This window comes from Dama dama, chromosome 3 (genome assembly GCF_033118175.1).
Source record: "Dama dama isolate Ldn47 chromosome 3, ASM3311817v1, whole genome shotgun sequence".
In the NCBI taxonomy this organism is placed as follows: domain Eukaryota; kingdom Metazoa; phylum Chordata; class Mammalia; order Artiodactyla; family Cervidae; genus Dama; species Dama dama.
This window is the reverse complement of record NC_083683.1, coordinates 64284978-64301676: the sequence shown is the minus strand read 5'-3', so window position 1 is coordinate 64301676 and position 16699 is coordinate 64284978. Positions and strand designations below refer to the sequence as shown.

General features: G+C 39.0%; 2 protein-coding genes across 3 annotated transcripts in view; one reads left to right on the top strand and one right to left on the bottom strand.

Annotated features, from left to right (window-relative positions):
* Positions 1–16699, top strand: part of XPOT (exportin for tRNA) — a 154467-nt gene that overhangs the window by 48693 nt on the left and 89075 nt on the right. For both annotated transcript variants that reach the window (XM_061130857.1, XM_061130851.1), the window contains exon 2: positions 1636–1712. The gene's annotated coding sequence lies outside the window, so the exon portion shown is untranslated. The remainder of the gene's footprint in view (positions 1–1635; positions 1713–16699) is intronic.
* C3H12orf56 (chromosome 3 C12orf56 homolog) overlaps positions 1–16699 on the bottom strand; it is a 78229-nt gene that overhangs the window by 22800 nt on the left and 38730 nt on the right. Inside the window, exons 4-6 of the mRNA XM_061124189.1 lie at positions 12409–12814; positions 9906–9979; positions 1493–1637 (exon numbers count right to left, since the gene is read on the bottom strand). Of these exons, the coding sequence (XP_060980172.1) occupies positions 1493–1637; positions 9906–9979; positions 12409–12814 (625 nt within the window). The remainder of the gene's footprint in view (positions 1–1492; positions 1638–9905; positions 9980–12408; positions 12815–16699) is intronic.

The following is a 16699-nucleotide window of genomic DNA, read 5'->3' as shown; positions in this document are numbered from 1 at the left end:
TATTATAATAGCTATATTATTAATTATAGGAATATGGCTATTATTCATTATACTAATTTTATTATAATTTACAAATATATATATAATCTCCCATCCTCTTACCCAAGAAGCAAAAATGAGAGCTGCCTCTAAGCTAATAATGTGGTGTATTCCTGACAGGGTCTGTCTAGCACAAGCATTTTAGATGACACAGCACTACATCATCCCTACCTGCCTCAATGCTGGGAACACGTGACAGACTATTCTCTCTAGCTACTATGCCCTCTGGTTAGGGTGACCAACCATCCCAATTTGCTTGCAATTGGTCTAGCTTTTGCACTACAAGCCCCAAGTGCCATGAACTTGCTCAGTCCCAGACACACTGGAGCAGTTTGTTACCCTACTCTGGGTACACCAGGATGGTTGGTCATGAGACATGCGAAGCACTCAGAATCTGAGAAATAGCCAAGACTGTCTTGTATGGTGGGGGAAGCTGTGCCGTTCCCAACTGTGCAGTAAAAAGGCAACGATGTATGAGGCCAGGAGCCGGAATCGGCCTCACCAGCACAGCACCAGTGCTCACCTGAGCTTCTCAATGCCTTCCCCTAAAACTCAGTGACACCAAGTCAGCCTTCCAGAGTAAGTCTGTAACTTGCCGAGCTGGAGAGCTAGATTGCTTTGACTTCTCAGAAGTCACCTTTTTAAAAATTTTATTTATTTATTTATTTATGTCTGTGCCGGGTCTTCGTTGCTGTTCCGTCTTTTCTCTGGTTGCGGCAAGCAAGGGCCACTCTGTAGCTGTGATGCTCAGGCTTCTCGTTGCTTCTCTTGCTGTGTAGTGCGGGCTCTAGGGTGTGTGGGCTCAGTGGTGGTGGCCTGTAGGCCTAGTTGCTCTGCAGCCTGTGGAATCTTCCTGGATCAGGGATCATATCCATGTCTCCTGCATTGGCAGGTGGATTTTCTACCACTGAACCGTCAGAGAAGCCCAGGAGTCATCTTTAACAAGGTGAATGTACTTAATGTCACTGAACTGTACAGTTAAATATGGTTAAGATAGTTTTGTATTATGTGACTTTTACCACAATAAAAAATTTTTTAAATATATCAACCCTACAGTTAAAAGTGTATTTAATTCTATTTTTGTTGTTGGGGGACATGCACATAAAATATCTTGATATCTGCTTTATCTCACTGTCTTATACTTCTTGCATGCCAGAAGCTTCCCCCCACCTTCTCTCTTTTTTTCACTCTGTCAACCCAGCCTATGTGAGCTACCATCTTTTTGCTACTGCTCTCCTCTCTTGCATCTTTCTGGCTCCAGCACACACACATATACATTGATTACATCACGACATTTCAAGCATCAAGACGATTGCATTAAATTTAATCAACATTTTTTGAAAAAACAGCATCAGAATACAAGATTTTTATTTCTATTGTACTTTATGCTTGAATATGCTGCATTTGATAAACAGGTAAAACGAGTTTTAAAGATTAAAAATAAAACACCTACTTTCCAGAAAAGTCTTTTCAGAATGAAGTTTTTCTGGGCTGCTACTTTAAGTTCCGTGATTAGACAAAGTATCCTCCTCAACGTGTTGTCTTTAAGAAAAAGTTCAGATTTAAGCTGACCAAAGTGCTTAATTTTCTCCTCAGATCTACAGAAAGAAAATGTGCCATGGGAAAAAAATGATAAGAAACAGCAGTTGAGGAATATCAACAATTATTGACAGGTATGTAAAACTTTGTTACTAATGGAATGTTTTCCTTTAGTTCCCTGAGGCATTTTATTTGCATGTATGTATTACATCCCTAAAAAGAGAATTCAAGGATTTTTCCCTCCTGTGTGTTTTCATCTTGCTTATTCATGGTCTGTGATGCCAGCTGAGGTTGTCGGTACAGTGAAACCAAACTGATGTGACAGGAGCAGGTTATTCTGCCATTTTTCCACATCTTTGAGTTGCACATCAAATCTGAAGCTGATCACTCCACACTTATTTAGCCTGTCTGTGAGGTTCCCAACAATCTTCCCAGCCCTGTGATCATTGATTATTTAAAATTCGCCAATGTTACCATGCTTCATCATGGAAGATGGTGTTGGAGCACAGTCTAATAAGAATTTGGCATTTGCCTCTCTTTGGGGCGTTGCTGATACTCTTGAAAGCATTAGCCAGGACATTGACGGTGCCACCATCATGGCGGCATGGGAAGATGGTGGAAAGAGGACTAATGGAATATTAATGTAGTTTTGTACTTCTAACTTAATTACTTATCAGTAATGAAAACTGCTCCTTGTAGCCCTCCAGGCTCCTCTGTCCATGGAATTCTCCAGGTGAGAATACTGGAGGTCACCATTTCATCCCGCAGGAGATCTTGACCCAGAGAATGAACTCACATCTCCTGCAGTGCAGGCAGATTCTTTAGTGCTGAACCACTGGGGAAGCCCCTAAACTGAACTGTTTATTACTCTCAAAACACATTTCTTACCATGCCCCTTTACTCAAGCTGTACATATCCCAGATCTTCTGTCCCTCTTTCATAGTCTAGCTCAGAGTTTGTTTGTATACCATTTACCATAATCTCTGAATCATATGTAATATTATTTGCATACTATTTTTCCTTTAAATCAACTCATTTTTCTTAGAGAAATTTCTTTACGAAGAAAACTTTTTATTACTACTTCACAAGGGAAAAACCAGTACTATTTGCTATAATTAGCAGGTAACTGTAAAAACAGCTTGAAAGCAACAAAATTCTAAGTAGATGCTCCCTATTTTGAGCCTGAAGTATGCTCTCCCTTTGACAAAAGGGCAGATGAGTGTTAGAGAGATTCTCCCTGATGAGATCAGACAAGCTGGAAAAGAGAATCACTTTTTTGCTGTGGAATTCAAAGTCACTTCATGCCATGTCAGAACACTACATGAAGTCACCCACATCATTGCCCCACGTGCATTCCACACTTTGGGAAAAGCTGGCTTCACTGAAATGAGTTAACACCGTCTCTTTAGGGCTTTCCCTAATTCTACCAACCACGGGGACCCTCTCCCATAGCCCTTTTTCCATACTTCACTCCATTGCAGTTCTTTGTCTACTTATCTGGGCCCCTCAGCTGATTTGCAGCAACTTGAAAAACCATTAACAGGTTGGATATTGTTTCCATCTCCCACTGTGCTCAGCAGTAACAACTGCACATACCTGAGCACCGACTCTGTGGCAGCTTTGGCCTGGGGGCTCCTCATGGACCAGCTCACTCCGTGTGACTAAGTGAGCTGAGCTGGGAAGTACTATCGCACTTACAGGACATGATGTTAGGTAGCCTGTCCAAGCTCACACAACCAGTGATTCAGAAGAGCAGAGTGCCAAGTAACAGTAACAGAGCTGTTTCATGTTCTGTGTAGATCAATGGAAATGTCTTAGAATTTCTGACTTAAGGTAAAAATATTTTTACCACTTACTCTAGAAATTTGATATCAGCCCTTTATTCCAATAATACTACACAGAATCTTGGTTCTTGCCCACTACCTCCCACTTTATTTAAAAAAAAAAAAAAACAAATCTAAGATGCTCTCTTCTATCCAACCAATGAACCTCTCTTATTAACATAAAAATTAAGACTTTTTGAAAAGTAGTTTCTTTTCTAGTGAAGACACCAGAGTAGAAATGAACACGAAGAGATCAATCTAGCCATCAAAAAGGCCACAAATAACAAATGTTGGCAAGGATGTGGGAAAAAAAGGAATCCTTGTACACTGTTAGGGATTCCCTGATAGCTCAGTTGGTAAAGAATCTGCCTGCAATGCAGGAGACCCCAGTTCAATTCCTGGGTTGGGAAGATCCCCTGGAGAAGGGATAGGCTACCCACTCTAGTATTCTTGGATTTCCCGTGTGGCTCAGCTGGTAAAGAATCTGCTGCAATGAGGGAGAACTGGGTTCAATTCCTGGGTTGGGAAGATCCCCTGGAGAACAGATAAGGCTACCCACTCCAGTTTTCTGGCCTGGAGAATTCCCTGGACTGTATAGTCCATGGGGTCACAAAGAGTTGGACACGACTGAGCAACTTTCACTTTCACTTTTTTCACTTGTACACTGTTGGCAGGAATGTAAATTGGTGCAGCCACTATGGAAAACAGGATAGAGGTTACTCAAAAAACTAAAAATAGAACTACCATATGACCCAAGTACCCACTCCTGGATCCTTATCTGAAAAAAAATGAAAACACTAATGTGAAGATACATGTACCCCCAATGATCATAGGACCGTTATTTACAATGGCTAATGGATGTAAGTAACCTCAGCAGATGAATGGATAAAGAAGATATGGTGTGTATGTGTGTGTGTGTGTGTGTGTGTGTATACTATACATATATATATAGTTTTAGTTGCTAAGTCATGTCCAACCCTTGTGACTCTATGGACTATAGCCTGCCAGGCTCCTCTGTCCCATAGAATTTCCCAGGCAAGAATACTGGAGTGGGTTGCAATTTCCTTCTCCAGGGCATCTTCCCGACCCAGGGATCAAACCTGTATCTCCTGCATTGGCAGGCGGATTCTTTATCACTGAGTCACCAGGGAAGCCATATATGTGTGTACACACACACACACACACACACACACACACACACACACACACACGAATACTACTCAGCCATAAAAGAGAATGAAATCCTGCCATTTGCAGAACATGGATAGACTTGGAGGGTATTATGCTAATTGAAATAAGTCAGACAGAAAAAGGCAGATACCATATGATATCACTTATATGTGGAATCTAAGAAATAAACTAATGAATATAACAAAAAAAGAAATAGACTCACAGATACTGAGAACAAACTAGTGGTCACCAGTGAGGAGAGAGAAGGGAAGAGGGGCAAGATAGAGGTAGGGCATTAAGAGTATAAACTACTATGTATAAAATAAATAAGCTGCAAGGATATATCATACAGCACAGGGAATATAGCCAATATTTTATAACAACTTTAAATGGACTATAATCATTAAAAATTGTGAATCACAGTGTTGTATACCTAAAACATATAATATTATAAATCAACTATACCTGAATTTAAAAAATAAAAGAATTCAGTAGTAACAGTCATAGAGGCAGAAGAACATGATTTTGAGCATGAAGGCACGGTCAGATAGACTGATCAGTATCCTAGATCTGCCCCTGCTCCTCTGAGTAACTACCAAGGTCAAGTTTCCTCGTGTGTCTATACCTCAGTTTTCCCATCTGTAAAATGAGGATGATGATAGTACCTATCCCACTGTGCTGTTTTGATATTTTAGTTCCTTCATGTGCTTAGCATACAGTAAGTATTTAATAAATATTATCTAAATAGCTAATAAGCTTTTTCTAATAAGCTTTAAGATCTTGCTTCCCTATATGCCTATTTCAAATTATTGCCGTATTTCATTTAAAAAAATAACCATAAAATCCCTCTACTCTCTGAGAACTCCGAAAAACAGCAGAGACGTAGTTTTCACAAACAAATGAGCTTAGAAAAGCAAAAGCCCAGAAAAAATACAGTATCAGCACAATCATTTTGAAATTGAGTTTCCAGTTTTTCCCACTGGGAGTCAGCAATTTGCTACGATTCATATAGAAATGAACTGTTTTTAATCTTTTGGTACCTATGATAATAGATTATAATATCAAACTATTTTTTTCAAAAAGGCAAAAACAAATTTCATAAGAGAAAGCACACTAATCTCTTCACACTGAAAATCAATTCATGTGTAAAGTGAGGTCTTATCTTACCTCATAAATTCAAATTAGATTCAGTAGTCTATATTTCTACAGAGAAGTTATGGATAATCACAGTTTCTCTGAAAATTCAGAGAATATTTGCTTTTACATATAAAGACAAACTTTTTTACATAAAAGACAAACTTTGACTAATTAAGAAAAAGTCTAGTGCCAGAAGACTCCATTATTCAGTTTAGGAATAAGAGGAAATTTTATATTAAAGTTAACAGATATTCTGTATTTCATGAGCTAGAAAACAAAACCTCACCCAAATAATGTGGCAGGAGAATTCTTGATTTAATGACAAGTTCTATTTTTCCTGTATTTTTCATTTTTATAAACTTTAACATCAGTTATAACTTACATTTGTATCATACTTTATAGCTGGAATGGTTTTTCATACATTATCTCAGAAGCCCTGTGTATATGTTCACAATAATCAGATTACAGAACTCACAACTGTGACAGAATCCTAACTTGAAAACCCAAAGAATATTTACTCCTTTTAAGCTGAAGGTGCCTTGTAGGTACAGACCATTTCCTATGTGTCTTGTACATATATTTGCATCCTTCATGGTGCATTAAATTACTATATTTTAAATATATTGCCTTTGCTAATTAACTTTACAAGAAATATGCTTTTCCTGAGTCCAGATAGAGGCAGACCTCTCCTTGCCTTCAGGGATAAATTTCAAGTCACACAAAGTGAGAGCCTGTTTTATTATACAATTAACTTTAAAATCACTTTACACAATATAGCACCAAAATTAAAACTCATACTTTTTTAGAGTATACATATGAAAACATGTAGAAATTCTAAGCTATCTAGATAATCATCTTTTTTAAAAAGAAATCCCAAACATTATGTTATTTAACCCCTATACCTCAGAACATATCTCAAAATAAATGGAACATTTCCTTGCAAACTCATCATTATCACACCAACAAACATCAGTAATTCTATGGTATTGTCTAATACCCTGTCTGTATTCAAATGTTCTCTCTTGCCTTAAAATATATTTTTATATTTGGCTTGCTGAAATCAAGATCTAAATAAGATAATGGTTATATTTGCTTGCTGTGTTTCTTAGGTCTTTTAAAAACTTTAACTATGGAAATTTTCATACACAAAAATGGAGAAAATCACATAAGAAATCCCCACATACCCATCACTAAGCTTCAGTAATTTTCCACATTTTGTCAGTCTTGTTTTATCTATTCCCTTACACACACACAGACACACACACAGACACACACACACACCCTTTTAAAAATTCTGAGATAAAATATGCATAACACAAAACTTACCACTTTAACCATTTTCAGGTGTATTAATACAATTCAGCGGCAGTAAGTGCAATCATAATATTGTGCAACATCACTACTACCTATTTCCAGAACTTTTTCATCATCCCAAACAGAAACTCTGAATCCATCAATCAATAAGTCTCCATTCCTCTCTCTCCCTAGCTCCTGGTAACCCATATTCTGGTTTCTGTTTCTATGAATTTGCCTATTTTAGGTGTCTCATATAAGTGGAATCATAAAATATTTGTCCTTTTATGACTGATTTATTTCACATAGCATTATGTCTTTAAGGCTCATCTATATTGTGACATGTATCAGAATTTCATTCCTTAAGGCTGACACACCCACACTTTAAGTCAGATTCCAGTTTATTTGTGGAGAAGCAAACAGCACTCCACTTTTCTTGGCTTGGCAACCCCATGGACAGAGGAGCCTGGCAGGTTGCAGTCTATGAGGTTGCAAGAGAGTCAGATACAACTGAGGGACTAACCCACAACAAACCAGTTTAATTGAACAAAGATGTGCCACAGGTGGTGCTTTTTGTTCCATGTTATGCCAGATAATGAGGCACAAAATTTTTAAGTGCCTCATTAGAGCATCCCAGTTAAGTGATGCTAAGACTGATCAATGGTTTAGTTATTTACATGATCCCTCAATTTTGAAGTTCCACTTCACCTTTCTGTCTAATAGTTCCATCCACTGAGATCATTGCATGAATTTTTTATTTCATTTGAGGATGGAAAAATGGTAAATTTTCTGTTTCTATTAAACCTTCCATATTTATTAGCTGGAATTCTGTAAAATTAAATTTGTCCTCATCAACTTGAGCTACTTGGTTACCCTGAACTAACTACAATTTATGAAGGAAAGGCAGGATAAATGCTTAATTATTTCCATTTGTTTGCTTGTTTACAGAGAAATGAATTAACACCCTATTTACTTCGAATGGAGTTTAGCGTATTTTTATTTCTTAATGGGAGGGTAGGAGAGAGGACGTTCCATGATGCATTATTATACACTTTGGAATTTTTATGTATTCGTTATGTCTTAACCCTCTCACTCATTATTTTTCTGATCTCCTGTTGTGCTGTCTTTGGCTGTTGGGAGCCCCTTCCTGGGTGCTCCTTTGTCCTCTAGTTTGGGCCCTGTTGCTCTTTGCATCCTGCCTCGAGCTGTTTCAAGCTCATTTGTGTATTTCCTGCCGCAGGCCTAGAATCCATCATTCTTCCAAGGAACTTTGGGTCCTTTTAATGGGGAATGAATTGTATCTTTTAAAATTAAACTTTCCCTTAGTTTATTTACATCACCCCCAGTATATGTCACTATCATAAATCTCTCAAAATTCACTTATGACTTAATATCAAAGTTATTGGAATCAATTCACGGTGATTTCTTTATGCAAAGCACTGTTTTAAGTAAGAAAAATACAGAAATTAATAAGATATGCTTCTTGCCTTCTAGGGTGGTGGTGGTGGTTTAGTTGTTAAGTTGTGTCCAGGTCTTGTGACCCCCATGGACTAGAGCCCGCCAGGCTCCTCTGTCCATGTGATTTCCCAGGCAAGAATACTGGAGTGATTGTCATTTTCTTCTCTAAGGGATCTTCCCAACCCAGGGATCAAAACCACGACTCCTGCATTGCAGGTGGATTCTTTACCCCCTGACCCACAAAGGAAGTCCATTGCCTTCCAGGGGCTCACAATCTATCGGAACTAGTAGTCACATCACAAATAACTACTTCAATGTAAGGCTGACTGTGATGAGAACATAGTAGTATACTGTAAAGTCTGGATAAAATCCCAAGTTCCTTTGTCTCGCATATAAGGTCCAGCCTCTATCTTATTTCATTCATTCATTCATTCATTGTATAAAGCTTACTGGCAGAGTCTACTATGTGCCAGTGACCAAGGTACTGTCCCCCCTTAAGGAGCATGTTTCCTAACGGGGCAGCACACACACAAGCAATCCATAGTATAGAGCAGACAGTGCTACAAGCTGTGTGACCACAGGCTGTTGTGGAGGGGCCCTCTTAACTTACTTTGAGAAATGATTTTTAGAAAAAGGGATAATGAGCTAAGACTTGAGCTGACATTTCTATGAAGAGGAAGAAGGGAAGAGTTCTAGAATGGAGGCCATCATGTTAGGACCCAGATGAACAGGGAGCTTTTTGAGAGCTACAGGTTCTCTTGGATCAGGAATTTAAGGTAGGAGTGTGGGGGACACAACAGTTGAGGATGGAAAAATAAAGAGATAGTAGGAAGATTTGTAAAAAGGTGTTATAGTATGTAGACCTTCTAAGGGCACTGGGGAGCTCTTCAAAGGCTTGAAGGGAGAAGTGACATGATCAGATTTGTGCTTCTGAAAGATTCCTCTCTCATGCTGAAGAAAGGTCTAGAGAGGCGCAAGAATGAAGGCAGAGACCAGCAAGGAAAATACCGGTGGGAGCCCAAAACAGAGATAACTGGACCTGAGCATATGGCAGTGGAAAGAAGTGGGTGTTATCCAGATATATTCAATAGGTACAACAAATCATGTGGTGAGGACTGGATGTAGAGGGCGGGCATCTGGGGATCCAGGACCCTGGCTTAGGCTGTCTGAAGATACTGACATCATGCCCTGTTTAGGAAACATAGACAGAAGGTCAGGTCACAGAAGGAAGAGGCTGAGCCCTGTTTTGAATATGCTGACGTTATGGCTCCTGTGACACATACAAGAAGTGATGTCCCATAGATTATAGTATTTGCAATTCAGGGCAAGAAGTGATATAGATATAAATATGATGGTCAGCAACACACAGCATTAGGAGAGGCAAAGAGAATAAACACCCCCCGCCCCCCGCCTCCTATGTAACTCTGACCTGTCATCACTTCTTACCTATATGGCTTTTGATTTCCAGTAGCAGGGCTGAGCTCGCTAACATATAGGGGATCTTGTAAAAGAGTAGCTTTCTGAAAGAGGAAAAAGGTGGGAATAGTTAGAATTTTTGTTGACTGAAAATCAATTCCCCTTACTTTTAGTCAATATATATCTATCTATTCTTTAATCCCTTCTACAGTACATGATTTGTAACTCATTCCAGTATTTGATAATACCACGGGGAATTTTTTTCCTTACATAGTTTTTTTTTTAAAGTTTTAAACCTAACACTTTCGCATTGTATCACCATCAAACAGTACAGAAATGTGTAAATGATAAAAAGTTCCCTATCCCTCACTACCCCTTCTGTCTCAATATTCAAAACACCTTGCTGTTGTTGGTTTGGTTTACATTCTTTCAGGCAGATAAAAACATATTAATTATAACATACATTTATAATATTTACACATTAGATGATATATATTTATAATATTTAATACTAGCCACATCATATCACATGTTAATCTGGGGTTTTTTTTTTCACTTAATACATAGTGGACAGTTCTTCATATATATATATATAGATTTACTTCAGTCTTTTTACATTGCCAAGATATACAATAATTTTGTTACCTGTTCCCCCTTTAATGGGGTTATTTTTTCCTTAAATTGTTAGTGTTGCCATTTCCCATTCATTCTGGGTCTTAAAACAAACTGGCGTGTAATGTTCGGAAAGTTCTCTAAATAATTTTTTGTTTATTTTGAGACTTAACAGACAGGTCAGAAGGGATTTCTGAAATGTTTCTGATTTACAGCTCCAAACAACTCCTGTCTTACTCCTTATAAACAGAGGTAGGTGGTAGGTGGGTGTGTAGGGGGGGAATTAGGTGCTTTGTCTTACTATTATGTCATCATTCTATGTTTTTTATTTTTTTAAAAAAGCTGCCCTTTTTCCTCTTCAAATTTATCCTTGCCTTAAATCTAGAATTTTAATTTGAGAATATTCCTTAGTTATTTAGCTTTCTAACAGTTATCTTCACAACATTAGGGCAAAGAATTGCCATATTTTGTCTTCGTAGAATTTGAGATGCTAAACAACAGAGTTCATAATTACTTTTGGTAAAATTTACAGATAAAATGGCTTACCCACGGAGACAACTCTTTGGAAACCCTTAAAATCTGTGCTATGAGAAAACTAGAGTTGCCTTGCCAGTCTTCCAAATTTGGAGCCACTTATAAAACCCCTCCTTCCTAACTTCTTCTGAGTGATAAGAGTCTTTCATACCTCTTAACATTATTATGAAAGACTCTTTTCCCTCGGAAGGGCTTCCCTTGTGGCTCAGCTGGTAAAGAATCCACCTACAATGCAGGAGACCTGGGTTCGATCCCTGGGTTGGAAGATCTGCTGCAGAAGGGATCGACTACCCACTCCAGTATTCTTGGGCTTCCCTTGTGGCTCAGCTGGTAAAGAATCCATCCACAATGCAGACCTGAGTTCGATCCCTGGGTTGGGATCTATGGACTATATAGTCCATGGAGTTGCAAAGAGTCGGACACAACTGTGAGACTTTCATTTCAACATTATTCTATTTGAAGATCAGTAATAAAAATTATATATCATTGAAGGTAACTAAAAAGAGTCATATTATAAAACTGATCCTGGCATTATAAAAAGATTACTAACTGAGAGTTCTGACTCTGTCTCTAAACTTACTATACAATGTTGAGTAAGTTACTTGGATTTTTTTTTTTTTTTTTTTGCTTCAGTCTCCTCATTTATAAAATAAAGGACATAAGCCAGGTAATCTCTATAAAATTAACTGATCTTATGACAATGACTCCCACTAACCTACCTTCAGTAGCACAGCTAAGAAATAATGAAACATATTGACAGTGTTGAGCTTTGTCCTCACTGAAAGCTGAATGGTTAAGAAATCACCCCTTGTGGGCGTGCTAAGTCACTTCAATTGTGTCCAACCCTTTGCAACGCTGTGGACCATAGCCCACCAGGCTCCTCTGTCCATGGGACTCTCCAGGCGAGAACACTGGAGTGGGGCGCCATGCCCTCCTCCAGGGGATCTTCCCCACCCAGGGATCGAACCTGCGTCTCTTAAATCTCCTGCACTGGCAGGCAGGTTCTTTACCACTACCGCCACCTGGGAAGCCTGAGAAATCACCCCAGCCAACTCTAAAAAAACCACACTGCTCACAAATATTCCAAAATAAGACCTGTCTCCAACCTTCCTCACTGATTCCCACGAGAGACTTATGGCCAACTCCCCTATTTATTACCTGCCTCATGAAACCTCAGGCCCATCTCCTTCTCTTTAAGACACTTTTCATTAATGAGCATCTTCCCTATTGCAGTAGCCTGATAAAATCATCTCCTTAATTGTCCAGTGCACTGTGTCTTTCACCATCTTAAATCCCAAGGTTAAGTTTCCAAAATGGGGAGGAAGAGCAGGGAAGCCTATCCTAAAAAACAACACTCAAGCCGAGGTTAACTTAGGAGGACACTTACTATAATATAATTGTTCCATGAACTTTTTAAGTGCAGAAATATTGATGACGTTGTGGAAATAACATACAAATGAAGTTCTGATTCCTTTTTCTCTAGGTTTGGGTTGCTCTGTAAAGGGGAAGCCAGAGTGGAATTTCCTAAGTAAAACTCATTTCCGTTACCATTGCACTTGAAAGGGATTTCACTTAGAGAGTCTTTGTGATCTGAAAGCCCCCGGGGTTCTTTTGTGTCTGTTATACAGAATGGCCCACTAGCCTTGCTAGTGGGTGATGTGAGCTGACAGCTTCTCCTGGAGGGGGTAGGTAAGGGTCCACAGGCTCTCTGGCCATGGAGGGGCAGCTTCTTCAGGTCTGAAGGAGGGCCGAGAGTTGCGTCCTTGGATGCTGTGCTGCTCTCCCGGTGGTACCTGTCAGGTAGAATTTAGAGTTAAACATAATAGTCAGAATTTAACAGAAAGGAACAAAGAGAACCCAGTGGCCCACCGCAGCAGTCTGAAAGTAAAGGTCTTCACAGAAAGGGAGTGTTGTTAGGAGAAAGGAGCGGTTTACTCCCACCTGCCGTTCACCACTGACCTGGAGGGGTCGGGGTACAATTCTTCAGTATGTGCTCCTGCTTTCAGAAATAGAATTCTACCCTATGTCATTTAAAGAGGCATTTTTTTACATCTCAAGCATTATGCCTGTCCTTCACAGAGCCCAATACTCCTAGTGAAAGGACTTTTCATTCTAGTTTTGAAACCTGATTGTTCTTTCATTGTGCATTTCTGATGGATACCATAAAGAAGAAACTATTCACATGGAGAGATGTGAAGAGAGATTTTCTTAAATGGTGTTTTATTTGACTCATGTTTTCCTAATACTCTTCTGATTTTTCCAATATCATTGCAATAGCATCAGCAGTTTTCTTCAGAATCAATCTTTTGTCCCATCTTTTGTCTTCCCTGTTCTCTCCAGCTCACCATGACCCATTTCTTTTCTCTGCAGCCCAAGGAAGCCAGTGGCAGAGGCTAAGAAGTTGCAGAGTATGAGATCCAAGTTCTAATCCAGGCTCTGCCACTCAGTGGTTATGTGACTTTGATTGACCTAAGCCTTTATTTCCTAATTTTAAAATAGGGACCAATAGAACCATCTCATTGGGTTTCTGTGAGGATTAAGTAAGAAAATACATGCAATACTCAATAGATGCTAGCTATTAATCACTCAATAGGTGCTAGCTATTAATATTACCCTATATTGCCTCGAATTGCTGGTTTATCATTTTATATTAATTTATCTTGTCTCCCTTGTGAGACTGGAACCTCTATGAAAGTTGGAAACCACTTTGTTTGTATTTGTTCTTAATATTAAACACGTGTAGAATTAATTCATCATCTGTACAATGCTATGAACTAGGCTGAGTTTCAACTCTCAGCTCCCTCTTCCACTGACTTTACATATGTGTATATGTATGCACGCACAACACTCATGCATGAATATACAACTGCTCAAAAAGTGATAGCTTTTCTTTATTTTTGTAGATGATATTTTATAAAATTTTCTCTATGGGAACTGAATTGAATAGCCAGTGCACAGATTATGTTAGATAATGTTATGAAATTAGGTTAAAATGTTCATTTTAGGCACAACATATGTTAAACTAAGATCATGGCATCCGGTCCCATCACTTCATGGCAAACAGATGGGGAAACAGTGAGAGACTTTATTTTTCTGGGCTCCAAAATCACTGCAGATGGTGATTGCAGCCATGAAATTCAAAGACACTTGCTCCTTGGAAGAAAAGCTATGATCAACCTAAGCAGCATATTAAATAGCAGAGACATCACTTTGCCAACAAAGGTCTGTCTAGTCAAAGCTATGGTTTTTCCAGTAGTCAAATATGGATGTGAGAATTGGACTATAAAGAAAGCTGAGCACTGAAGAACTGATGCTTTTGAACTGTGGTGTTGGAGAAGACTCTTGAGAGTCCCTTGGACTGTAAGGAGATCCAACCAGTCTATCCTAAAGGAAATCAGTCCTGAATATTCATTGGGAGGACTGATGTTGAAGCTGAAACTCCAATGCTTTGGCCACATGATGCAAAGAACTGACTCACTGGAAAAGACCCTGATGCTGGGAAAGATTGAAGGTGGGAGGAGAAAGGGATGAGAGAGGATGAGATGGTTGGATGGCATCACTGACTCGATGGACATGAGTTAGAATAAGCTCCGGGAGTTGGTGGTGGACAGGGAGGCCTGGCGTGCTGCAGTCCATGGGGTCACAAAGAGTTGGACACAACTGAGCGACTGAACTGAACCAATCTTAAATGTGAAAGGTCATCAAAATGATTTCAGGTAGTTACAGAAAGGTCCACTTGAAGTGACTGTAATTTACTCAGTCGTATGAAAAACTTATTATTTTAGAGAGTTAAAAGAGTTCTAACAAGAATTACCTTTTTGACAGCATAAATTAAAATGCCACAGACATTACAGCTTCACCAATTAAGCAAGCCAACCATAAAGCTAAACTGTATTTTCCATTTAAAATTCAGTAATACCCACTCTTAGTAGTCTGATTAAAGAGTAGTTCATTACTAAGCAAGAGTTCTAGAACCTTGAATTTCCACACTTGTCGACTTCATATTTATAGTACTAGGTTGCTAAAAGTCAAGTGTTTTTCTAATGAACTAATTATGTATCTCTAGGGAAAGCCCAGCCGTAAAGGAGTAGGCAATGAGAGAACTGGGAAAGATAACTTCAAGATCAAAATTATGCACAAATGACTTTTCTCCTTTTCCCCTCCACATCAGACACAGCCACATTCACTCCTCAAGGCTGAAACCATCAAGTTAAAGCCACAGTCCAAAAAGCAACAGGCAACATTAAACAGCTTCAGAAAAATCCGTTAGATGCAAGGTCGACTAAGAAGACAAAGTACATATATGCTAGTGTATTGATTCAATCAAGAAATGAAAAGTTTTTATTTAAGTAGAATTTATTTACCTTCTTTCTCATCTTTTTCAAGAGTTTTAAAATCAAATACAAAATATAATAATTATTTGATTTTTAAAACTCTTTTTTTTTTTTACCTAGCAAAAACATTTTATCGCACACCACAATTCCTTTGTATCATCAAAAACACAAAATGAAGTTGCTCAGTCGTGTCCAACTCTTTGCGACCCCATGGACTGTACCCTACCAGGCTCCTCCATCCATGGGATTTTCCAGGCAAGAATACTGGAGTGGGTTGCCATTTCCTTCTCCAGATTTTTAAAACTCTTAAGAAGGAAGAGAAAGAAGTTAAATACGAAAACAGGGAATTTAGTTTTCATGGAGAGCAAAGCACCTATTCAAGGAGGTAGTCAGATTAATGCATAAAATAGAAAAAACAAGCAGAACAATAAAGAACAATGATTCTTCCATAAAAAAATCATATAGGCCTAGATCTCAAGATGTAGAATTACAGCTCTCCTGAATAAAAAATTTCCCGTGAAGGCTCTACTAAAGCAGAATTGGTGAGATATAAGCAATTTTATGTAATATAATTCAAAACTGGAAAGCAATTATCAGTATTTAAGTGTAATCAAGAGGCTGGCAGAGACCAGTACCAAACTCTTCATGTGACCCAGAGTCACATAACATAATATTCAACACAGTTAGCACTGTGAATTGTACATTTTATGGCAACCCACTCCAGTATTCTTGCCTGGAGAATCCCAAGGACAGAGGAGCCTGGCAGGCTACGGTCCACAGGATCACAAAGAGTCGGACATGCCTGAAGCAACTTAGCACACACACATGCCAAATTATTGCACAATGGCATTTTTAATAGCTTTTAAAAAAATTATTTACTTATTTTCATTTTTGGCTATGCTGGGTCTTCATTGCTGCATGAGCGTTTCTCTGGTTGTGGCAACCAGGGGCTACATTGCAGGCGTCGTATACGGGCTTCTCATGGTGGCAGCTTCTCCTGTTGTGGACCATGAGCTCTAGGTGCACGGGCTCAGTAGTTGTGGCACACGGGCTCAGCCGTTGCAGCGCCTGGGCTCCGGAGCACAGGCTCGGTAGTTGTGGCTCACCGACTTAGTTGCTTCTCAGCATGTGGGGTCTTCCCGGACCAGGGATTGAACTCGTTTCTCCTGCACTGGCAGATGGATTCTTTACCACTGAGCCACCCGGGAAGCCCACGCAATAGCATTTTTATTCTTTAAATACCGCATTATTAGTGAGAGTAGAAAAGAGGAAAGTTATTCTGTTCCAAGACTTGATCAAGGATTCTGAGGATGCTGAATAGATTATTGTTTAGTGACTGACTTA